The sequence below is a fragment of the Marmota marmota genome, unplaced genomic scaffold (genome assembly GCF_001458135.2).
Source record: "Marmota marmota marmota unplaced genomic scaffold, marMar, whole genome shotgun sequence".
NCBI lineage: Eukaryota > Metazoa > Chordata > Mammalia > Rodentia > Sciuridae > Marmota > Marmota marmota.
In genome coordinates this window covers 35034613-35062346 of record NW_026000093.1, presented here as the reverse complement: position 1 = coordinate 35062346, position 27734 = coordinate 35034613, and the positions used below count along the sequence as shown (strand labels likewise).

The 27734-nt window shown below is 35.1% G+C and overlaps 1 protein-coding gene across 1 annotated transcript in view; it reads right to left on the bottom strand.

Moving 5' to 3' along the window:
• The window catches only part of Cnbd1 (cyclic nucleotide binding domain containing 1), a 327970-nt gene that overhangs the window by 267605 nt on the left and 32631 nt on the right, over positions 1–27734 (bottom strand). The window contains exon 3 of the mRNA XM_015485728.2: positions 26917–27024. Coding sequence (XP_015341214.1) covers positions 26917–27024 — 108 coding nt within the window. The remainder of the gene's footprint in view (positions 1–26916; positions 27025–27734) is intronic.

Genomic DNA, 27734 nt, shown 5'->3' with positions numbered 1-27734 from the left:
AGAGGATAGGAAAGGCAGCAGAATACAACAGACACTAGTATGGCAATATGTAAATCAATGGATGTGTAACTGATGTGATTCTGCAATCTGTATACGGGGTAAAAATGGGAGTTCATAACCCACTTGAATCAAAGTGTGAAATATGATATATCAAGAACTATGTAATGTTTTGAACAACCAACAATAAAAAATTAAAAAAATAAAATAAAATAAAATAAAAGAGGCATGATACTCCTTCTTTGGATACCAGCTCTGGGTCCCCTTCTCTGTGGAGATGTCTGTGTTACTATTCTTTAAATAAAACTCGCTTTCTACACTTGCCTCAGTGTTTCTCCATTGTTCAGACTTCAACACTTGGGAAAATGGAACTCATCATCACTGGTAACTGGCAGTAACACAAGGACAAAAAAAGCTGAGAAATAATATGATCAGGCTGAACACAGAAAATCCTGAGACTGGAGGGGCAGCCTGCCCAAATTGATCCAAAGGCTGTTCAACTCATTAAACGGGTCCACAGAAGATTCACTGAGTTTTTACCAATCATCAGTGGAGAGCCAAGCCAGGAGCCATCTTGGGGCTACCACATAGTCACACCAGATTTTGGAGTTCATGGATGGGTCCACATGATCTTATCTGAGCCTAGCAGAGACTTAACTGAGCCTAGTAAACCCAGGAAAATCAGATACCAAGAGCCTTTTACCCATGAAAATACAAACTGGGGAGACCAGGGAGAATCCAGGTCCCTCTAATCCTTTGACTCTAGCAGATTGCAGGGACTCACAGTGCCAGCTACAGAGGGTCAGGAATTTGAACACATGGGTGTGATGGAACTCGGCCCACTTGGCATGAGCCTCACTCCTGGGCACTCAGCACTCTGCATTCATCATTCCATGCATGGCTCACTGATGGCTGCTTGGTGATTGACCCTGGTAAGCCAGAAAAAGTAATACTCCACTGTCACACAAGTGGAACAATGGGGAGTCTCCTGAGGTACAGTTTCCCAACATAGATTGGTATCTACCAGTCTCTAGAGGTGCAACGATTCAACACTGCCAGACAACTCATGATGCAATAAAGCACCTGGAGCCTCACTAAACTTCCCACCCCTGGGAACTCTACCTCCAGGAACTCCTCTCACAGAACCCAGTAGCAAACACACCCTGGGAGTGGAGCCTAAAGCTCATCCCATTCGTCCCACACTACTGTGCCAAGACACGAAGTTGAAAATTCTTAAACTCCAACTGGCATCTCAGTGAGCAACACAATAAAAAGGAAGGACTCCACAGCCCACAGCCCAAACTCCCATGCTCAGTTCATACCTCCAAAGAAAATAAAAAGAAAATCAGTTGGGCACAGGCAGTGAACATATATTCTGACTATTTTGACTACCATGACGGAAATAACTCCTTAAATTTTATCAAGATTTCATTTTTCATTTTTCTTTAATGTGTACTTATTGATTCAAGGACATTTATACATATACATAGTGCATTCTGTCTTCTCATTTCTAGCCTTTTTTTAAGGTAGTTTTCTTTTCCTTGCTTTTTTTTTTCTTCAGGTTTAGGGTTTTGGAATAGTCGTATATTTTGTATTGTCTTTTTCTTTGGTCTATTTCCCTGGTGTTCTCTCCCCTATCTCTCTATAACAGTCAAATACTACTGTTCTCTCTTTCCCTCTTCCTTTAAGTTTTTACTTTTTCTTCTCCCTCCTCATAACATATCCTATATCACTACTGTTTGCTCTATTCACCACTTGAAATTGCAAACACTTTTCTATTCTCCTATCCCTTCTTCTTTCATTTTACTCAACTCTATCCTTAATACCACTTAACATTAGTCAGTTTATATAATGCCAGCCCCCACTATCAATGCTGTAGCATTTAATATGATAGAAGTCATAGACAACACCTATTGTTGATTTTATGCCAGAAATAATTTTAAATTATTTACTATTTTAACCAATGGAAGTTCCTGATCCTACCGTTTTCTGCTTATTGTGCCAATTAACATTGTAGTTGACCTTTAGGAATTAAGTAACTAGTCTATTGCTACATATTGTTTGCATAGGTTGTTGCTATTATTGGGCCACCCTAATAATCTGTGAGGTACTAGAAACTTACAAGGACACTATAAGCTTGTAGGGTAGAAATTCTGCTGCTTCAGATCCTTCCAGATAGATGGTAGACACATAAACAATATGAAAAAGCAAGGGAACAAACCATCCCAAACAACACAGAATACCTGACCAGCAGACTTCAATTAGGAGACAGAAATCCTGAAGAAGAATCCATTGGAAATCCACAAAATGAATAAATTAATAAATTAAATCAAAAATTCAATGGAAACCATCACCAATAGACTAGACCACTTAGAAGATCGAGTATCAGGCAATGAAGACAAAATATATAATCTTGAAAATAAGGCCAGGGTTGTGGCTCAGTGGTAGATCACTTGCCTAGCATGCATGAGGCACTGGGTTCAATCCCTGGCACCACAGAAAAAATAAAGAAAAATAAATAAAATATAGGTATTGTGTCCATCTACAACTAAAAAATTTTTAAAAAAAAATTAAAAGAAAGAAAATAAAGCTAACCATGGATAAAAGATATATAGAGACCATGAACAGAATTTTCAAGAATTATGGATAGCATTAAAAGGCCAAATTTAATATCATGGGGATAGATGAAGGCTCTGAAATACAAACTAAAGAAATACACAATATTTTCAATGAAATATTAAATCTTTCCCAAACCTTAAGTATGAAATGAAAAATCAAATACCGGAGGCATACCATGACACTAAATATACATGATTACATTAGGCCTACACCAAGGCACATTATTATAAAATGCCTAACATACCAAGTAAGTATACAATTTTAGCTGATTTTTCATCCTAGAAACTAAAAGCTAGGCAGTCTTGGAAAAATATATAACATCTCTGAAATAAAATAAATGACAACAAAGAATACTATATTCAGCAAAATTTAGCTTCAGATTTGAAGATGAAATAAAAATTCCCATGATAAATAAAAGTTAAAAGAAATCACAACTAGGAAGCCAGCACTACAAAACATCCTTAATAAAATATTTCATGGAGAAGAAATGGAGAATAAAAATAAAAACTAGCAGAGGGTGAAATTACACTAGACAGTCAAAGGAGAATCTGATTCAACCTAGAAATAAATAAATAAAACTAGAAATAAATCAAAATGAAAGGAGATAAAAAGCATGTATCAATAATAATAATGAATATAAATGGTATAAACTAATCAATCAAACGACAGCAACATGTAGATTGGATTAAAAAACAAGACCAAACAATATGCTGTCTCCGAGAGACTCAACTCATAGGCAAAGACATCCACAAACTGAAGGTGGATGAACAGAAAAAACATATCATTCACATGGATCTCATAAATAAGCAGGGGTTTCTATTCTCATATCAGATAAAGTGGATTTCAAAACAAAGTTAATCAGGAGAGACAAAGAAGTCCAAACTTCATACTGCTTAGGGAAATCATACAATAAGAAATAACAGCAGTAAATATTTATGCCCCAAATAATGGAGCATCTATGTTCATCAAACAAATCCTCCTCAATATCACAAATCAAATAGACCACAACACAATAATAGTGGGTGACTTTAACAAGCCTCTTTCAATGCAGGATAGATCATCCAAACAAAAACTAAATAAAGAAGCTACAGAACTGAAAAATACAATTAATAATCTAGACTTAACATATATAGACTATTTCACTGATCAATGATTGAATACACCTTCTTCTGAATATAACATGGATCATTTTCTAAAATCGACCAAATTTTAGGCCACAAAGAAATGAATGCCTAGCAAAAACAACAACAAAAAATACTCTGCATTCTATCAGAATATAATGGAATGAAATTAGAAATTAATGATAACACAAAACGTAGAAACTACTCTAACACATGGAGACAAAATAATTCACTATTAAATGATGAATGGATAGCAGAAGAAATCGTGGATGACATTAAAAAAAAACTTAGAAATAAATGAGAAGAGTGATACCACATACCCAAATCTCTGGAACACTATGAAGACAATTCTAAGAGGAAAGTTCATAGCATTGAACTCATTTATTAAAAGAACAGAAAGTACCAAGTAAAAAAATCTAACATTACATCTCAAGACCCTGGGGGGGCGGGCAACATATCACTATCAAAAGCAGTACAAGACAGGAAATAATTAAAATCAGATCCAAACTCAATGAAATTGAGATTTAAAATATTCAAAAAATCTATGAAACAGAAAGTTGGTTCTTTGAAAGAATAAACAAAATTGATAAACTCTAAGACAAGCTAAATAAAAGAAAGAAAAAACTCAAACTGTTAAAATACATGATGAAAATGGAAATATCACAACAGACACAACTGAAATACAGAAGATAATAGAAACTATTTTGAAAGTTTATACACCAATGAGCTAGAAAATCTTGAAGATACTGACAAATTCCTAGAGACATAATACCTACCCGAAGTGAACAAGGAGAATATAAAAAATTTAAACAGATCAATTTCAAGTAATGAAATTAAAGAAGCCATCAAAAGTCTGCCAAAAAAGAAAAGCCCAGGAACAAATAAATGGATTCTCAGCTGAAGTCTACCAGGTCTTTAAGGAACTAATACCAATCCTCCTCAAATTATTTCCTAAAATAGGAAAGGGGACAACTCTTCCAAACAGATTCCATGAAGCTAGTATTACCCTAATACCAAAACCAGACAAAGACACATCAAGAAAACTTCAGACCAATATTCTTGATGAACCTAGATGCAAAAAATCTTGATAAAATATTATCAAATCACATATAAAACACATTAAAAATATAGTGTGCCATGACCAAGTGGATTTAATCCCAGGAATGCAAGATTGAGTCAACATAGGAAATCAACAAACATAATACATCATATAGATTTAAACACAAAGAACCACATAATTATCTCAATATATGCAGAAAAAGTATTTGACAAAATAAAGCATTCATTCATGTTTAGAACACTAGAATAACCAGGGATAGAAGGAACACACATCAACATTGTAAAATCTATTAGGACAAATCCAAGGCCAAAATCATTCTAACTAGAGAAAAATTGAAAGCATTCCTTCCAAAACAGGAATGAAACAGAAATCCCCACTTTCACCATTTCTATTCAACATAGTCCTTAAAAGCCTACCCCAAGCAATTAGGCAAAACAAAGAAATTAAAGGGATGCAAATAGGAAAAGAAGAGCTCATACTATCTCTCTTTGCCAATGAACTGATTCTACATTCAGAAGACTCAAAAAAATCCATGATTAAACTTCTAGAACTCATAAATAAATTCAGCAAATTAGCATGATGTAAAATTAGCACCTATAAATCAATTGTGTTCCTATAATCCAACAGTAAATCAGATGAAAGAGAAATTAAGAAAATTATCCCATTCACAATAGCCTAGAAAAGTAAAATACTTACGAATAAACCTAACAAAAGAGTTGAAGGATCCCTAAGATGAAAACTAGAGAAGACTTAAGAAAAAAATTGAAGAAGACCTTAGAAGATAAAAATTTCTCCAATGTTCTCAAATATGCAGAAATAATATTGCCAAAATGGCCATACTAGCAAAAGCACTATGCAGATTCAATGCAATTCCTATTAAAATTTCAATGATGTTTTTCATAGAAATAGAAAAAAAATCATGAAATTCATTTGGAAAAACAAGAGATTCAGAATAGCTAAAGTAATTCTTAGCAAGTAAAATGAAGCAGGAGACATCACAATACCAGAACTTAAATTACTCTACAGAGCTATAGTTTAAAAAAAAGTATGGTATTGGCACCAAAACAGGCAGGAAGACCAATAGACAGAATAAAAGACACTGAGACAAACCCACATAAATAGTTACTTCATACTAGACAAAGGCATCAACAACATACATTAGAGAAAAGATAGTTTCTTCAACACGTGGTGCTGGGGAAACTAAAAATCCACATGTAATACAATAAAAGTTAATCCCCATCTCTCACTCTGCACTAAAATCAACTCTACATGGATCAAAGACCTAGCAATTAGAATAGAAACCCTGAACCTAACAGAAGAAAAGGTAGGCCCAACACTTCAACATATTGGTTCCTAACTTCCTTAAGAAGACTCCTAAAGCACAAGAAGTGAAGTCGCAAACCAATAAATGGGATGACATCAAACTAGAAAGCTCTTCACAGCAAAGAAAAAATCAAGAATATGAATACAGAAACTACAGAATGAAAGAAAATCTTTTCCACACACACTTCCAATAAGGTTTTAAATTCCAAAATATACAAAGAACTCAAGAAACTTACCACCAAATAAACAAATAACCCAATCAATAAATGGGCAAAGGAACTGAACAAGAACTTCAAAGAAGAAACACAGTCAACAAAAATATGAAAAAATGTTCAACATCTTCAGCAATTAGAGAAATGCAAATTAAAGCTACACTGAGATTTCCTCATTCCACTCAGAATGGCAACTATCAAGAATACAAGCAACAATAAAAGTTGGCAAGAATGCAGGGAAAAGGTACACTCATACATTGCTGGTGGGACTGCAAAAAGGTGCAATAACTCTGGAAGCAGTTATTTCAGTATGAAGTTTCCTCAGAAAACTAGAAATAGAACCATCATTTGACCTGGTTATACTACCCTTCAGCATATATCGAAAGGATTTAAAATCAGCATTCTACACTGTTGCAGCCACATCAATGTTTCTAGAAGCTCAATACACAATAGCTAAACTATGGAGCCAACCTAGGTGCCCTTCAACAGATTAATAGTTAAAGAAAATGTGTTATATATACATAATGGAATATTTCTCAGCAATAAAGAATGACTTTGTGAAATTTGCAAGTAAATCAATGAATCTGGAGACTATCATGCTAAGTGAAATAAGCCAATTCCAAAAAGTCAAAGGTTAAATGTTTTCACTGATATATGGAAGTTAAATACAATAAGAGGGGAGGAGAGGAGAGGAGGAAGAAAAGCTCAGTAGATACTACAAAAGGGAATGAAGGAAGTAGGGAGGATAGAAATAGGAAAGATAATGGAATGAATCTGACATAATTTTCCTATGTGTGTATATGAAAATACCTAAGTGAATTGCACCATTGTGTACATCCACAAGAAGTCGGTCTTAATTAGAATAAGATATATTGCATGGTTGTATAAATTTATTAAAAATGGATTCTAATGTCATATATAACTAAATAGAACCAATAAAAAATAAAAATAACCAGCATGAAAGCCCTTTGTGTCTCCCTTGCTTTGCTATACTTCCCTCCCTCTCTCCTTTCTTTCTTGCCTTCCTTTTCCTTCCTTGCTTTTCTCTGACCTCTCCCTACCCCCAGTCATCATACCCATCCTAATGGATATGGAAGAATTTATCCATAGGTTCTGAAAGATTTTTTTTCAACAAATTTCTGATAACAACCACCAAACCGGGCAATGAGAATACCAACTGTTTTCTTTGCCAGCATTCGTGTAGTCAACAATGTGAAGAATATCACATGATTCTACTGACTTGAGATACTCTTTCCTTTCTCCTGAACAACTTACTTTTTCTGTAACTTGAACACCCCCTTCCTCAAGGAAGCCTTCCCTGAATTTTCAGTGCATAATCAGCCTTAACGTCACATCTCAGTGCAGAGACCCCCTTCCATCCTCACCTCTGACACCACCCACACTATAGTTGTAAGGTCCTTCCTTAAAATAAATAAACCAATCAATAAATGGGCAAAGGAACTGAACAGGAATTTCAAAGAAGAAACACAGTCAACAAAAATATGAAAAAAAAAGTGTTCAACATCTTCAGCAGTTAGAGATTGCTGAAGTGACAGCAGCCATTTTACGGCTTTCCCACCCAAGGGCCTTACTATGGAGGGATGTGCCTTTATTTGTCAGCTCTGACACACATACACACACACACACAAAAAAAAAAAACACTCTCCTGTGTGTATCTCTGCCTGCCTGGTCTCCATATTTCATTTCTTGCTTGCCTGTCTCCTGGTTCCTCGCTTTCCTTTCAGTACTCATTACCTCTTGCTCAGAGCCCATTGAAACACCAAGCTCTAAGCCTAGGGCCCTGAGTTGCATGTAGCACAATGTTACTGCTTAGTATATATTGTTTGCAGGAATGAATAAAAGATAAGGAATTAACATGAAGTTTCTTTATAGATAGTATATTCATTATATTTCTTTTTAGAATAAATTAGGGAAACAAAATTACTATATTTCTAAGTTTTTAAAACTAAAACACTAGGAGCATCTTATTCAATAGACCTCAAAACTTAGAGAAAATATGGATTTTATCATCATAACAACTATAGTTTTATTTATCCTAATGTTAAATATGTTTTCTTAAATAGCCTATGGTTTAAACATTTATTAATTATCCAAAGCCAGTCATAAAGTATCATGAAATAAGCACTCCTTATATGTACTTAATTCAAACAATAAGGGGAAAAAATCAAGTTCAAAAGCACAAGCTCAGATGAATCCAAGATGGCAGGCCAGAGGGAGGCAGAATTGTGTGTTGCTCTATGACCAGGAATTCAAGTAGTGAGAATACTGCTTCTTTGGGAGCAATATTCCTGCCCCCATGCAGAATCACCCCTTAGCATCAGAGTAGGTCTCCCAACTACTCAACTCAGGACTACCAGATACCAAGCAAGATCATATGCAGAAACAGCACCCACACAGAAATTTCAGCCACCCACCCGAGCAAAAATCACAGACTCCACTCCCATGGTGGACACCCGGCGGCTTCCCACATGCAGGAACTCTGGCCACCACCCCTATGTGAACCCCCATCGACCAAAGTGGGGATCCCCCAGTTGCCACCATCTTGGGACTCTGCAGCAGCAGAGATAGTCCCCTAAGCATAGTGTCTGCCTGTGAACCTCACACAGGCTCTGAAGTCAGCCAATAGCCACTGAAAAACCAGCCTCTACCTCAGAGCAAAGCCTGTCCAAGGAAGGGGGCGTGACCCTTGTCCTTGGAAAGACCCACAGGGCACTCCTAGGCACATACCCATCCTGCTGAGTTGTTTATCTGCAAATAACAGGAGAGATCTGCTGCGCCAGGTGTCCCTGATTCAGTCAGGCTAGTGGGAACCCATAGCAACCCCCTAGCAGCCACCAATCAGCATGAGACAAGGAAAATACATGGGATGCCAGATGACCCTTCTAGTAGTTTATGGTGGTTGATAACATGTTGGGAAACCATGTAGTTCAGCACATACTTCCCTCGTGGCTTAAGCCAATCAGTTTAAAGGAATCCCCCTCTTGTACTAACCAATCACCCTTACCCAACTTGTTCCCACCAGTGAATGTGCTAATCATGTTTTAGAGTTGTTTTATGATTTTCCCACGGTTTGTGATGATTTGCTAAGAGATGCTGTTTCAGAGCTTGATATATGTTGTTCCAGGATCTTCTAGCTTTCAGGGTCTGGGTTGAAAAATTTGCACATATTCTAATTGGTTTTCCCTTATATGTAATCTGATTCCTTTCTCTTGTGGCTTTCAATATTCTCTCCTTATTCTGTATGTTGGACATTTTTATTATAATGTAACTTGGTGTGAATCTGTTGTGATTTTGTACATTTGGTATCCTGTAAGCCTCCTGCATTTGATTTTCCAATTCATTTTTTTATGTTTGAAAAGTTTTCTGATATTATTTCATCGAATAAATTGCTCATTCCTTTGGTTTAAAAGTCTACACCTTCTTCTATCCTGATAACTCTTAAATTTGGTCTTTTCATGCTATTCCATATTTCTTGAATGTTCTGCTCAGGGTTTCTTATCATTTTTACTGTGTGGTCTACATTCTTTTCATGATTATATATTTTATCTTTCTTGTCTGAGGTCCTGTCTTCCAAGTTGTCTAATCTGTTGGTGCTGCTTTCAATTGAACTTTTAATTTGGTTTATTGTTTGTTTCATTTCAAGGATTTTTTTTAAAAAACCTCTGTCTCCCCATTGAAATAATCTTTTGTTTCCTGTATCTGTTAATGTAGCTTATTGTCAAAATGATCTTTTGCTGCCTGTATTTGCTCTATCATCCTTTAATTTGCAGAACATTTTAATTATGTACATTTTGAACTCCTTCTCTATCATTTCTTCTGCTTTGCTGGCCATGGATTCTAATAATGTGGTATCTTGATTTGTTTGGGGCAATTTTTTCTCTTGTCTTGCCATGTTGCTTCTGTGTCTTCCCTTGTAGCATTTTGGATCTGAGACATTACATTTTTTACCCTATAGGCTTATAGTGCCCCTGTAGGGATCCAATACCTCTCCTTTGAGGTAAAGGACAATGTTAATATATCCCAATATAAATAATATACACCCTAAAAACAAATGTTTGCTATTAAGACATTTACAATTTGGTTACAATGTACAGAAATGGTGAATTCAGTTGTTATCTACTATATACTCAGTAGATTTGTAAAAGGGTTTACAGGAATTGAAAAACAACAATAAAAATCAACAAAGGGAATTATTACACTAAAGGAAAAAATAATCAAAGGAGAAATCAAGTTAAATACCAAAAATAAACAAAAATGGCTGGAAATACAAATCGTGTCTCAATAATAACCCTGGATGTTAATGGCCTAAACTCACTAATCAAAAGACATAGACTGGCAGATTAGATTTTTTAAAAAGACCCAACAATATGCTACCTGCAAGAGACTCATCTCATAGGAAAAGACATCCACAGACTGAAGGTGAAAGGTTGGGAAAAATCATACCACTCACATGGACTGCAGAAGCAACAGGGGTTTCCATCCTCAACAAAAAAGAAGACTTCAAGCCAAAGTTAATCAAAAAGGATAAAGAAGAATATTTCATACTGCTTAAGGGAAACGTTCATCCACAAGACACAAATATAATAAATTTTTATGCCCCAAACAATGGAACATCTACTTTCATCAAACACTTCTCAAGTTCAAGAGTCAAACAGACCACAACACAATAATTTTGGATGACTTTAACACACCTCTTTCACCACTGTATAGATCATCCAAACAAAGACTGAACAAAGAAACTATAGAACTCAATAATACAATTAATAACTTAGACTTAACTGACATACATAGAATGTTTCATCCTTCAATGAATGAATACACTTTCTTCTCAGCAGCACATGAATCCTTCTCTAAAATAGACCATATATTATGCCACAAAGCAACTCTTAACAAATATAAAAAAGTAGAGATACTACCCTGCATTCTATCAGATCATAATGAAATGAAATTAGAAATCAATGATAAAATAAGAAATAAAATCCATTCCAACACCTGGAGACTACTGAATGAACAATAGGTTGCAGAAGACATCAAGGAGGAGATTAAACAATTCTTAGATGTGAATGAGAACACAGATACAATGTATCAAAATCTCTGGGACACCATGAAAACAGTACTAAGAGGAAAGTTCATTGCATGAAGTTCATTCATTAAAAGAAAAAAAAGGGCTGGGGTTGTGGCTCAGTGGTAGCGCGCTTGCCTAGCATGTGTGAGGCACTGGTTCGATTCTCAGCACCACATACAAATAAATAAAATAAAGGTCCATCAACAACTATAAAAAATAATAAAAAAGAAGAAAAAGACAACAAATAAATGACTTAACATTACATCTCAAAGCCCTAGAAAAAGAAGAACAAATCAACACCAAAAACAGTAGAAGACAGGAAATAATTAAAATCAGAGCTGAAATCAATGAAATTGAAACAAAAGAAACAATTGAAAAAATTGACAAAATAAAAAGTTGTTTTTTAAAAAATAAATAAATAAAATTGACAAACCCTTAGCCATGATAATGAAGAGAAGGAGAGAGAAAAGTCAAATTACTGACATAAGTGATGAAAAAGGAAATATCACAACAGACAATACAGAAATATAGAAGATAATTAGAAATTGTTTTGAAAAGTTGTACTCCAATAAAATAGAAAAGATTGAAGGCATTGACAAATTTCTAGAATCATATGATTTGCCCAAATTGAATTAGGATGATACAAACAATTTAAACAGATCAATTTCAAACGATGAAACAGAAGATGTCATCAGAAGTCTACCAAACAAGAAGAGCCCAGGACTGGATGGATACAAAGCTGAGTTCTAAAATACCTTTGAAGAAGAGCTAATACCAATACTCTTCAATTTATTTCAGGAAATGGAAAAAGAGGGAGCACTTCCAAACTCATTCTATGAGGCCAATATCACCCTGATTTCAAAACCAGGCAAAGACACATCAATAAAACTTCAGACCAATATCTCTAATGAACATAGATGCAAAATTTCTCAATTAAATACTAGCAAGTAGAATACAAAAACATATCAAAAAGCTAGTGCACCATGATCAAGGGGGGGTCATGCCAGGGATGCAAGTTTGGCTCAACATTCAGAAATCAATAAATGTAGTTCATCACATCAAAAGAATTAAAGATAAAAACCATATGATCATCTCAATAGATGCAGAAAAAGCATTCGACAAAAATACAGCACTACTTCATGTTCAAAACACCAGAAAACTAGGGATAACAGGAACATATCTCAACATTGTAAAAGCTATCTATGCTAAGCCCCAGAATAACTTCCTTCTAAATAGAGAAAAATTGAAAGCATTCCTTCTAAAACCTGGAATGATACAGGGATTCCCTATTTCACCACTTCTTTTTAAGTCTTGAAACACTTGCCAGAGCAATTGAATTAGGATTGAAATAAATTAAAGGGATACACATAGGAAAAGAAGAACTCAAATAGCACTATTTGCTGATGATATGATTCTATCCCTTGAAGACCCAAAAAGCTCCACCAGAAAACTTCTAGAACTAGTAAATGAAATCAGCAAAGTAGCAGGATATAAAATCAACACCCATAAATCAAAGGCATTTCTGTATATCACTGACAAATCCTCTAAAAGGGAAATGAGGAAAACTACCCCATTTACAATATCCTCAAAAAAATACTTAGGAATCAACCTAAGAAAAGAGGTGAAAGATCTATATAATGAAAATTACAGAATGCTAAAGAAGGAATACAAAGAAGACCTTAGAAGATAGAAAGAGCTCCCTTGTTCTTGGATAGGCAGAATTAATATTGTCAAAATGACCATACTACCAAAGCATTAAACAGATTTAATGCAATTCTGATCAAAATCCCAATGACATTCCTCATAGAATAGAAAAAGCAAGTCATGAAATTCATCTGGAAAAATAAGAGACCCAGAATAGCTAAAGCAATCTTTAGCAGGAAGAGTAAAGCAGGAGGCATCACTATACCAGACCTTAAACTATACTACAGAGCAATAGTAACAAAAACAGCATGATATTGGCACCAAAATAGACTGGTAGACCAATTGTACAGAATAGAGGACACAGAGACTAACCCACATAATTAGTTATCTTATATTAGACAAAGGTGCCAAAAACATACATTGGAGAAAAGATAGCCTCTTCAACAAATGGTACTGGGAAAACTGGAAATCCATAAGCAACAAAATGAAATTAAACCTCTGTCTCTCACCATGCACAAAACTCAACTCAAAGTGGATCAAGGACCTAGGAATTAAAACAAAGACACTGCATCGACTAGAAGAAAAAGTAAACCCAAATCTCCATCATATCGGATTAGGCCCCTACTTCCTTAATACGACTCCTATAGCACAAAATTACAATCAAGAATTAATAAATGGGATGGATTCAAACAAAAAAGCTTCTTCTCAGAAAAAGGAACAATCAGTGAGGTGAATAGAGAGCCTACAGCTTGGGAGCAAATTTTTACCCCTCACACATCAGATAGAGCACTAATCTCTAGGGTATATAAAGAACTCAAAAAGCTAAACACCAAAAAGAAACAAATAACCCTATCAATAAATATGCCAAGGAACTGAACAGATAGCTCTCAGAAGGTGATATTCAATCAATCAAAAAATATATGAAAAAATGTTCAATATCTCTAACAATTAGAGAAATACAAATCAAAACTACTCTAAGATTTCATCTCACTCCAATCAGAATGTCAGCTATTAAGAATACAAACAACAATAAGTGCTGGCAAAGATGTGGGGTGAAAGGCACAAACTCATAGATTGCTGGTGGGACTGCAAAATGGTGCAGTCAATATGGAAAGCAGTATGGAGAATCCTTGGAAAATTGGAAATGGAACCACCTTTTGACCCAGATATCCCACTCCTTGGTCTATACCTAAATGACTTAAAAACAGAATACTACAGGGACACAGCCACCTCAATGTTTATAGCAGCACAATTCACAATAGCTAAACTGTGGAACCAACCTAGATGCCCTTCAGCAGATGAATGAATTTTTTAAAATGTAGTATATATGCACAATAGCATATTACTCAGCATTAAAAGAGAATAAAATCATGGCATTTGTAGGTAAATGGAGTTGGAGAATATAATGCTAAGTGAAGTTGGCCAATCCCAAAAAACTAAATGCTGAATGTTTTCTCTAAGGAGGCTGATTCATAGTGGGGTTGGGAGGGGGAGCAAGGGAGGATTAGAAGAACTCTAGATAGGTTAAAGGGGTAGAAGGGGAAGAGAGGGGGTATGGGGGTAGGAAAGAAGGTGGAATGAGATGGACATCATTACCCTAAGTACAAGTATGAAGGCACTAATCGTGTGAATATGCTTTGTATACAATCAGAGATATTAAAAATTGTGCTCTATATGTGTAATATGAATTGTAACGCATTCTGCTGTTATATATAACAAATTGGAATAAAAATAAATAAAAAAACACAAGTTCACAAAGCAATTTGGAAGATTTTCAAAAAAATCAGTCAAAAGCTATTTGCTGTAGGTTTTTCATTGCTTCGTTTCAAACTATTCATCTTCATTTTCAAACATTCTCTGAACTCACACTTTTTGAGAAAATTTACAGTCTATCCAACCTATATGCCAATCATATCAAGTGATTACCTTAAAATGAATCTGAGGATCAATATATATTATAGAGAAGTTCCTCACCATTTTAACCCATGTAGATCCAAGCTACATGTTACTGCTTTGAAGTAAAATTTTGAGCTTCTGGTATAAAATTCTAGAGCAACTAGAATTTTCTAGCCTCTTTAATATCTAAAGTCAAACTTCAGCATCAATTCTTTGCACAGAACATACTTCGACAGTTTTTGACATGACTGGTAATTTGGCTGACTGAGCATTCAGACTTCTGGGCCCATGAGTAACATCCCCAGTAGACCTGTTCTTGTCAGGCTGCCTTTAGCGTTAAAGGATTCTCCTAGAGGATTTCTGGGGCTGATAGGTGGGGCAGTGAACAGATAAAATCCTTTTTGTTTTCCCCAGTTGAAAAATTACATAACAAACTAAAAAAATAATTTTTCAAAATATTTTCATTACCTAGATAAGTAATAAACTGAAATTCCTTTTATACAGAGAGAGTTAATGCTGCCTCTCTTTTCCTTATCTGATCCATTGCTTAATTAAAAATGGAACTTTTTAAGATAAAAGATACTGGCTGGACTTCATTAAAATGCCGTAAGTAAAAAATAGCAAAGTAATTCCAAACTATCATGCTGTGCATATTATGTGCAACATGTGATTTGCAGCTGAATTTAATAAAATGAGTACGGTCATCCTTCAGGAGCCAGGGAACATTGTTTCCAGGACCCCTTGAGAATACCAGAATTTGTAGATGATCAAGTCTCTTATATCTAAAGGTGTCATATTTCAATAAAACCTGCACATCTTCTTTTATACTTTAATTCATCTCTATATTATAATACCCAACAAATTGTAAATGTTATACAAATATATGTCATACTACACTACTTGGAGAGCAATGACAAAGGGTGAAAAGCCTATACATGTTCAATATGGACACAATTTTCTGAATATTTCTGATCTGTAGTGGGTGGAATCCACGGATGCAGAATCCATGAAAATGGAGGGCAAATTATATAATAACTAAACCCATGTAAACCTTCATAGTTTATTGGAAATAAACCCCTAGATGAGAGAATTATAAACTGTGGACTAAATTTTTCCAGTAAAAAATTTTCCCAGTAGAAAGTTACAGTTTGGTGATTTTTGCACATTTTTCGTGATTTTGTTAGTGCATTCTACATCACAGTGGGGTTCATTTCACATAATCATACATGCATGGAGTATAATTTGCTCCACTTTAGCCCCCGGTTCTTCCTATTTCCCTCCTCTCCTTTCTTCCCCTGTTCTCCTTCCTCTACTCTCTTGGTCCTTCTTCTATTTATTTAATGGTTTTAAACTTGGTACTTTACATAAGTATGTGTTGTGTACACACACACACACACACACACACACATATATATATATATATATATATATATATATATATAAAAGGTAAAATTCACTGTGGTATATTCATATATGTACATAGCATGATTTGGTCAATTTCATTATCTCTCCCTTTTTTCATTCTTCCTCCTTTTCTACTCTATCCTTCCTTTACTCCATTGATCCCTCTTCTATTTTCATAAAATTCCCCCCCAAAATTTTCCCCTCTTTTGTTAGTCTACCTTCTGTATATGAGAGAAAACATTTGACCCTTGACTTTCTGAGTCCTATTTATTTCATTTAGCATGATGTTCTTTAGTTCCATCCATGTAACACCAAATGCCATCATTTCATTCTTCTTTAAGGCTGAATAATATCCCATCATGTATACATACTACATTTTCTTTATTCATTAATTTGTTGAATAACATCTGGATTGGTTCCATAACTTGGCTATTATGAATTTCACTACTATAAATATTGATGTACATCTCTATAGTATTCTGAGTTCAGTTCTTCAGAATAAATACCAAGGATAGCTGGGTAATATGGTGATTTTATTCCTAGTCTTTTTTAGGTACCTCCACACTGCTTACCAAAGTATACTAATTTACAGTCCTACAATCCTTGCTACATTCTGAAAACTCTGAATAGTAACCTCTAGGCTTGCTTATCAGACTATGAGCCATGGACCAGCAGCATAGAATCAGCTGGTGGTACAAAACTCAGGCCCCAACCAAGACCATCTGAATCAGAATCTGTATTTTAATAAGCTCCCTCGTGGATTTTGTGCACATGTTAAAATTTGAAAAACACTGATCTGGAATCCATTGAAAGTAAGATTGACAGTATAACCAACTTTCTGTCATTGACTGCTGGGTAATACTACCTCTGTAAATACTTAGTAATTAACTTTTGAATAATAAATCCCTAGTGTTAAACAAGCGGGGAATCATTAGCCTGAGGTTGTCTCTGTACTTTCAATTCCTAAGTCACAAACCTCAACAAATGTAACAAAGAGCTGGATTTTAGCCATTCACAAAGATGAGAGGTGAACATTTGAGGGAATGTATTTTGCAGAGGTTGAAGGGAGGAGCTCCTTTCACTATGTGCTATGGGCTATCTTACAGAGTGCCTGGCACATCTGCTCTGGCCCCTAGATTGGTAACTACTGAAGATGACTACAATATAGCCATTGACTAAGATATATATATATATATATATATATATATATATATATATNCCACTGGCACCAAGGCCAAATTTGGGGGCCAACAGAGGTGAGGCAAAGAACCTCACCCCCCCACTGGTGCATAGACCTATCCACAAGTATGGCTGTATGCTGGACCGGTAGTCAGTGACGGGTATGATTCAATTGCAGTGGTATCAACCTAAGACAGGAGGCTGACGCCTAAAGGTCAGTTTTCCGATGACGGGTAAGAACCATATGTTGAATTGGACAACCTACCAGGCACGGTCCTTAAGCCACATTGCTTGTTGTTTAATTAATCAGAAGGGGGGAGATGCTGGGAGCCATTAGCCAAGTAGGTATGACAATTTCCTTGCCAGCGTACCCCATGTTGCAGTGACATTGAATGTAGGTGACCTTGCTCAAGGACCAAGGCGGATTAGGGCGTTCCCAGTTTAGGTTCCAGGTTTAAGGTTTAAGATTATTCCTGCTGGGAATAGGGCGTATCCTGCTGCCTGAGTTCCCCTTGAGTTCTCACGGGATTCAGACAGTATATTTTGGGAGATAGAAGCCCAGTGGAGGTGAATTTGGGAGAGAACGTGGATTTGGGCAGAGAACGTGGATTTCCCCAGAACGTGTTTGTAGACGGCTGGTGTGAGTTCGGGAATAAAGAGTTGCTGTTTGAATCTACAAGCTGTGTGGTGGCTCGTGATTGTGTGCCCAGCCAGACTGCGGCATTTGTGCCCAGCCAGACTGTGGCACCATTGTACCATTAGATTCCTGCCTCAACCATCTGATCTTCCCCTCCCTAAGGTTCTTTAGCCCACAGTCCTATCAGCATCTCATTTTCTCTCACCAGTGTTCATGGGAAATTCCAGACCCACTGCATACTAGACATGCCCAGGGAGGCCAATAACATTAGCTGCTGGTGTAACTGTAAACATCTCACTCCACCAATTCTGTCCTATTATTCTCACTTCATACTAAGCATTGTTTTGAGCTCAATTTATCCCTTACACTAAAGCAGTAATTCTCAAGAATGAATCATCTACATATTTTTTTTTTAAATATTGAGATCCTGAAACCAAACCAAGGATCCAAATTTACATAGTGTGGGATGGACCGAGGGCTAGCATTGGTATTGTTGAAAAACTTCCCAGGTGATTCTATCACATAGTCTGAGTTGCACATCATTGCCCTAAAAGATGATGCAACTTCCTCCATGGCTATATGGATACCAGCATTCCCTCATTATGAAGCTTGTCCTAGGGATGGGAATGGGAAAAGATCTACGTCCCTGGAGCTTAGCTCAATTCCTCTTCTCTATTCTTCCTTTCCCCATACTCATCCACTTATATCTTCTTCTCCCCACAATAGTGTTTTCCTTGACCTTTTTTCTCAGAGATCATGGTAGTAAAGGTGTAGAGAGGGAAGGGCCATATTTTTAGGGCGCAATATATCAAAAGAAAACAAAAATATCAACTTTCTCTTCCTATGGCATTTATAACATTAACTAGAAAAAGGAAAGTTACCTTAATAGAGCAAAAAGGAACCTTGAATGTCATCTACCCAAACATTTCATTTTAGATATAAGATCACTGAGGCCTAGATAGATTGATATCTTCAATGCCATGTAGTCATGGTTGCAAAACTGACGCTTTAAGTCAAGGCACTGCATATTTGATCTAATGCATTTTCAATTATAAGCTAAATTACAGTACTGATCAGAATTTTTCTCTTAAAAAACAGTTCTTATACATTTTATCTGTACAGTTTATACAGTTAATGGAGGTTACTGTATATGGCTCTATCATTACAATTTTTTTCTTGTACTAGAAATGTTCTATTTTGAGGTAGGTATCATTATTTTTTACTACTGCATTTGATGTTTTTTTCAAGCCTTCAATATATGATAAAAATTATTCTTAGCTTTTCCTTTTCTTTCTACATGTATTCCTTAAATAAAATAATGTGGATTTTTATGAAGCATACAGTTTAAGAAATGTGTAGATTTGTTAGAAATCATTTTTTTTTTACTTTTTTCATTTACACTCTATAAAACTTATTTATAGAATATATCTGGTATCATACTTTAACATTTTCTTAAAAGTTAGGCAGCTTCTCTTTTGATTAATTTAGTAAACATAAATATCTTGAAAGAAACAACCTAGTTAATCATTCAGTTATATTGATGACTATTCCTCAGCTTCTGCCACATTATTTCTGGTCTACACCCTCTGGGCAAAGTTCTTCTCTCATTGATAAGCATATTGCTTAATGTCTACCAACTAAACAAAGACACTCATCTCTAAGTCAAGTACGAATTATTTTCCCCATAACTAGGGATTAAACTTAAGGCCTTGAACATGCTAAGTAAGAACTCTACAACTGAGCTAAATCTCCACTCCTAAATCAGTGCGTATATGTTTTCAAAGCTTATCTGAATTTTTAAGAACTAATTTTCTTTAACTGACTAATCTTTTCTGGAACCAAAATTGATCAATATCTAGTAACATTTTGTAAAATTCAAACAAAATTATATCAATTAGGCAGGTGTCTTTGCAAATGCTTTAATTTATACCTCAAAAAAGCCACTTTTTGAATGAATATATCTTCAACATAGTTCTCCACAGTTCCGTGAAGTCTTATTTTTTCCCCCACTTGGCTACTATAACTTCCTTAGGTTTCCTTTTTACTCCCAAAATAATATGACTTAAACAATCATTGGTTAAAAAATTGATGTCTTCTCTTATTATTTAAAAAAGTGTGGATATTAAATTTTCTTAAGTAAACAATGCAACATTTTAAAACTAACTGTCACTATTATATGTATTAATTTATTTTACACCCAGGAGTGCAGTCCTTGTGTATAGTGGCTCTTTTCTTTATATAAGGTGCCTCTCCATCCTCATTTCTTCTACTAATAGGTTTTATGCCACTGGGAAGGTAGGTTAACATGTAGCCCAGACTAAACCAATTTTTTTCCTGGGTTATTCTGGGGAAACAAATTCCTTTTTTTCTCCTGTGTCAGTGTTGTTACAACAAGCCCAAGGCTTCCAGTGGTCATGTTCCTCTACATTGAGAAATTCCACAACAACAAGAAAGAACAGAGACTATTTACAGAGACAATTAGGGCTGAAAAACAGAATCCACACACAGTCCATATCTTGTGTCTTATCTTCCTTAAGGTCAGCTTTACCCTCTGGTTGATTAGGTAAGTCAATAGACAATCTTTTTCTTTATTGCTTATGTTCCTTTGTCTATACTAATAAATGGTACAATCTGAAAGCTGAAAAATGAATTCTTAAATATAAATTATTGTGCTTAAAAATTGTTAGCATGACCATTGCTTAAGGCCTAAAAGCCATATTCATCTTCTTCTATCCCAGCAAAATGCCTGCTACATGGTAGATACTTGATAAATAATGGTTGGATTAATTAATAAAAAAAGAGCTTAATGTAATATAGGACACTATGGTTATATTAACCAATGTTATATAAAATCCTAAGACTTCTTGATAGTAGAGGTTTTTTTTTCTTATGCATTTAAATCATAAATATTATAACTTCCTATCTTAAGCCAGGGTTCTCAGACTTTACAATTATCTTTCATCATATTATTGAGCAGTACCAAAGTTTAAGAGCATGTGAATTTGAATAATAATTCAAATACAAACAGCTTTAGTTTACATATTTGTAAGGATGGCCTTAGGCCTCAGACTAAGCAACTCCATTTTAAAATTCCAGTTTGAAACCTGCAGTCTCACTAGGTACACCTAAGGAACCCTCCAGTATGGCCCTCAGGCACAAACAAGTCACTTCTCCCCACCCTGAAAAACTCAGAGTGAAGTCTCTGGCGTGTTACCCTTGCCCTGATAAGAGTGAGAAGCAAGAAAATCAGGGTGGGGACCACCAGACCAGATACTTTAATCTCAGGATGAATGATATCACTGAGAAATTTGGTAGCAGCTAATAGGGATTAAAGGGATGGTCAGAAGCTCCAAAATTTAGTATAAATGATGGAGCAAATGAACAGACATTCTGCCAACTAACACTGATGCACTCAAGCCTGAGAGCCTGGTGAGGACCTGGACTGACATCCCAACTCTTCTCATCTGCCTGATCCTCTGTGTTGTTCTCACCTCTCTCAAGCTCTACAACAGTCTCTTGACTCTGGTGAGAAAAGGACTTCTCCCTATAACCCTCTCCTCAGCCATCTATCAACTCTACTCCAGGTTCCTGACCCGATCACAGTGGTCTGAGTGAGTGTGCATCTGCTGGAGTTAGAGCCTAGGGCTTGAGACTTTTGATCTGACACTTGAGCTTAGCACGCAAAGGGAATGTTCATCATGAGCCTGTCATGATTAAGTGTGTTTGCAGTGCTTAGGATTAATCTAGAATTGTTTGCTGTGGATTGATTGTGCCTATTGCAGTGCCTAGCATTCAGGATTGTCATTTTCTTGATTAAGAACCTATAGAGTGAAATTGTATTGAGCGATTTGAGTGAATAAAGCATTGAAAAGGGCAGAGGCGCATGGACATTATTTCTCCCCCTCAACTGAATAAGTCGCACCTTTCGCCCATCATGACAATATTCTGGATAGAAATCACCAATTGTATTGATTTGGAAATTTTTAAATGTAAAGAATTATAATTACATTTTTAAAATATAAACTATTTACCACATTTTTTTGTGTGTGTACTTCTGGGACTTTGACAGGGCATCTCACATGTCAGGCAAGCACTCTACCATTTAACTACCCCTGAACACCCATATTTCCCTTTATAACTGCATTATTTTCTACCTTCATGTAGACAAAGTTCTCAGGAAATTAGATGGATATTTTCAAGCCTCTTATATGTCATTCACAAGCAAATTAAAATATCAAAAAAGATGGCAAAGTTCTAATTGTTGAGCAAAAAAATGTTCTAAAATTAGTATAGCATAACTTAAAAGCAGAAGGGCCCTCTATTTACATAAAAGTAGCATTTTATTCAAATTAGAACATTTATAATAATTACATCTTCCTAATATAGAAGAGAGATACAAATCTGGAACCATGCCCATCTCTCTCTAATGAATTAAAGTTGCTTAAAATACTGAGGGATATAGCAATCAGATTTTTTTTATTCCTAAAAAAGACAATGATCATTATGTTTATTGGGAACAAATAAATTAGTTGGTTTCAATCATTGAGAATTCATATAATGACATTGTTAATTATATCTTCCATTGTAATATGTAAGTCACTTAATTGTGCAACCCACTTTAAACATAAAGTTTTTTTTTCTTTTTTTCTTAATGTTACTATGGATTCAACCCTGGGTTGAATCCATAGTAACATAACCTAGGCAAGTATCCTGTAACTGAGCTACATCCCATCCTCTTAATAGTATTTTATACAATCTGCAGTTTGCATCTTTTTACCCTATTGTTGAACCTATTTTAAACAAAGAATTTCTTGACAAACGTATATTACCCATAAAATATCATAGCCATCTATAGTCTATGATAATAAGAGCTAGTATCATTTAAAGCTCTTTAAATTCATAACTCTGAGGTAGCATATTAATATTGTTCTTTTTCTGAATAAATATTGAGTTAAGGCCATCTTAAGAGACTTCTCCAAAGTGTATTTTGTTGCTGTTGAGCAAAATAAATACTCAGACCTAAGTGTTCTGTATCAAAATTCAGTGCTCTTCTTTAAAACATTATAGATCCTCTTTGATTTTTCTATATCTGTTAGTATACTAAAATTTTACCTTCTAAACAATCCATGAATAAAATAAATTTTAGATAATGATGAGAGTTCCAAACCATCTTTGACCCCATTCTTGTCCTGTTCTTAAATTTTTGCTCAAATACAATTATCGCTCCCAATGTCTTGGCCAGGTCTTTCATTTATTTTCATTAATGAATCATCATTCCAAGTATATTTAATGCTTCCATGAAGCATTTGTCTCCTAGCACATGACTGTATTCCGTCAATATCTAGCAAGTGCTCTGGTATCAGGGATTCTTGCCAGCTACCTACAGCCAGGCAGGTGCCTTACTTGTATCACAGCTGTGACATGATATTTGAGTTAAAAGAATTATAGAGTGTTGAATATAATAGGTAAAGGCTGTTGATGAATAATTTTGATAGTGTAGGCATTTCCTCTCTGATAAGATGTAATTCATCATTAGTTTTATTCCTTTGAAAGATTCTGATTTTCCTGAGTTTTATTCTCACTATCCATGTGTGTATGAATTTCAGATATACATATCAAAATTTATATACACACATACACACACACACACATATATATATATGCATATGTGTGTGTGTGTGTGTGTGATATTTCATAAGGGACCCTTGCAAGCTAAGCTTAGAGAAGATTCATTATTTTCTTAAATATATTTTATGAAACATATTTATGAAACTTTAATTCAATTGAAGGTATATTTATTACTGCTTTAGATTGTTTTCCTAGCTGAAAAATAAAAATTACCATTTTGTCTTTTCAACAACATTATTGTACACGTACCATGAGGCAGATACTGGATTATATCAAATGCCTTTGCTATGTCTTCTTTTGAGATTGCTTACTCGTTTTTCTTTGATCAAGCTGTTTTCTTGTTATTGAGTCAAATTCCTCATGTATTTTTGGATATCAAATCATTGTACCAGATGTATGATTTATATATATTTTCTCCCAATTCATTGGTTGTCTACCCTTTCTTTATTGCACCCTTGGTTTTGCAAAGCCTATTTAGTTTAATGTAAACATATTTGTCTGCTTCTGGTTTTGCTTTGGGACTCGTATCCCAAAACTAAAATGCAGTTTTGACTCCCTGTCTAAAGAAATAAAAGTTGTTTAGGAGAATGTTTGGAGATTTTGGTTATTTTCTATTGTTTGACTTCTAAATGATTAGCTTTTTCCCCTCTAATTCTGTTGGCAATTTAGTCTTCTGAAAGACTAAAAATTTAGTCAGAGAAAATTTTTGAATAATTTTTCTCATTTTATATTTGATTTCAAAGCTCACTGCTATTTTTTCAATGTATTATTTTTCCATTCAACATTTTGTTCAACCTCCTATTGACTTGTGTGTCTTCAAGAAATTTTCAACAAGGATCATGTATTCATTCACCATTTTCCAGTTAATGATATCCCGATTTTCTTCTATCACTCTACTTGCTCTCCTACCTTTATTCTAAATGCTTCTATTTAGGGTCAACTACATTCTTCACTCTGTGAGTACCAGCATGTAATTTAGGACTGGCAAATCAGAGGACCACCATAGCAATCCAGAAATGGATTATAACAAGAGTCTTCAATGTGCTTCTGCCAGAGCTATTTTCAAAAAATAAAAATAAAAACTCCTCTCTGTCTCTCCAGACCATGTGAAAATTAAACCAACCAACCCAACAAAGATGAGGCAGGCATATGGAGGGAAACAATGATCTTTAAAATTCCCCTTACAAATGAAGCTAATTTGATTGACTTCTCTGCAACTTAAAGCATACAAATCAATTAATATTGTGCATTTCCCTAGTCTCTGCATATTTTGTACCCCACACTTCAGTGGACCATTAATAAAAATTTAGGGTCTCATTTTTTCTTAAAGATATGAAGGTGGTAGTGTATTACCAAAGGTGTTTAAAGCCACTACTCTCTCTGTAGTCTTCCCAAAAGGTTTTTTAAAATTCTTTTTCGTTGTAGTCAGACACAATACCCGTATTTTATTTATTTATTTTTATGTGATGCTGAGGACTGAACCCAGCACCTCACACATACTAGGCGAGCACTCTACCACTGAGCCACAACCCCAGTCCCCCAAAGAATTCTTAACCAAAGAAATAGACTCATACTGGTAGCTTTATGAAGAAACTGGAGGGCAAGAAGGAGATTTCAGCTCTACATAAATACTCCTAGTCCCTTACTTGTTAGAGCTAAATTTACAAGTCTCAATCTAATCAACAAGATTAGAATAGAAATTGAATATACTTGGAACCAAAAGTACAAAATATTTTATTAGAAATTTATGTCGAGTGAGGTTATTTGGATAAATCACAGTATAAGCTTTATGTGATGGTTCTAGGCAGTCTTGCCACATCGGGATGGAGTTTGATTCAGATGGTAGATAAGGTTAAATAAGGTTATGAAAAATGTTTTATTTGAATTTCTGTTTTTTATAAGTTTTATAAAATTAATTTAACAGAATTGTTTTTGAAAAAGCAGAGTAAGCTCATCTCCCAGAGAGTTTTCTCAGTTAACTGGCATGACATGTTCTACATAATACTGCCCTGCAGCTATAAATAGAGTGTAAGATAACAAAATAGATTGGTACTCCTATTCTGATATCCTTCAAGCCCTAGGAACACATTTGTAACAATAATTTTGTTTGAGTTTTTATTTTTATATTTAATATAAGTAAATTAGAACACTTTTTTTTTTACCAACTCTATAGAGCCAGTAAATAGTTTCCCCAATGGATAACACACACACACACACACACACACACACACACCCATTTATTAATCCCAATTACAAGTCAGTGCCTCTTCTAAATGTCCAAAATAAAAATATACACTAGTAAACACACAAGTGAAATACAAACATATGGATATGGCAACAGAAGTTATACGGGTTAGAGAAGGCTGCAGTTGGAAGCTGAGGGTGTAGAAAGATCATTTCTACTAGAGTAGCACAGAGTGGGGCTTTGCATATTCACTAAAGATGTAAATGGAACCTCTATGGGAATGTTGTCTAAGCAGAAAGAAGCTTTTTTGTATTTTATGCTGTGCTGATGACACAAGAACCTTATAATTCCACCCGGGTCATTACAGTGCCATTTGGCAACTCATCCTCATCCTTTTCCAAGAAGGTTATCACACCTTCTGCAACATACTTAAGTATCCCACTCTTGCTCTTTAAAAATACATAAACTGCAGATCCATGTAGAAGTAGAAACCTAATCAAATGGGCTTTTCAAGTACCTTCAGTTGCCCTGTGACTGTGGTCCATTCATTGATACATATCGAATCTCCACATACCCTCCACCCACCAACACTATCCATTTCTGTGGGAAAGTTTCTCATGAAATGCTATCAGGTACTTTAATTCCTTTCATAAACTATCATTCTTTAATAAAAGGGAGTAATATTTTGACAAATGGTTTATATAACTATGCTCCTTAGCAGTGGGCAAATATTTTTGTTCAGCAAGAAAATTCATCTACCCTTACCTACCAGTCTGTTTCCTTGATTGTTCCCCAGCATGGAGGGCTGGTAAACAAACATTTTCATTATTTTTAGTTCCATTTATGCATGTAAGCTCACAAACAGACACACATACACACACACACACATACACACAACTTTGCTTTCAAAAGAAAACATAATTACCTTTCTTCCACCGGTTTGAAAATTTTAGGCAATCTGGGTTCTTTGTGCAGAAATATTTTAGGATATTGTGCCATAAATGCCTCATGAGTTGCTAACATACTGTGAGAACTCCACCTTTAAAAAGAGAGAAATTGAAGTGTAAATATTCAACAAATTTCAGAGCTTTCACTTAGTACATACCAATTAATTCTATATCAAAATATTAAACTAAGCTTTCTTAAGACTTTGATTTCTATAATTAATACTGTTAATTCTGCTACTGTTACAGATAATAAAAATCCCTCCAAAATGCTTCACATTTACATATACACTACTGGAAAATATATGTGAGTCTTTGCGATGATTTTTGAAAATTCCTTATACTGTATTTTTAGATCTGAAATAAAGCATTATTTGGTGAAAATATTAGCATTTCCCCACTTCAGAAGATCACTGAAATCATCTGGCATGTCTTTGATAAATAAAGATTTCTAATTCATTTCCTGATGAATAATAAACTCTTAACAGTAGAGGACAGGTGGCCTTCTGTATTTTCAGTATTCTCCTCCTTTCTGAGCATGGTGGAGCACATCTGTAACCCCAATGACACTGGAGTCTGAGGCAGTAGGATGGCTAATTCAAGACCAGCTTCAGTAACTTAGCAAGATGCTGTCTCAAAAAATTTAAAAAGGCTGGGGATTTAGCTCAGTGGCAAAGTTCTCTTGGGTTCAATCCCCAATAACAAACAAACAATAAAAATAAATAAATTCTCCTCCAAATGTACATTACATTGTGGCCATATTTTGAAAACATTAAAAGTGCCAGTAAACAAGAAATAT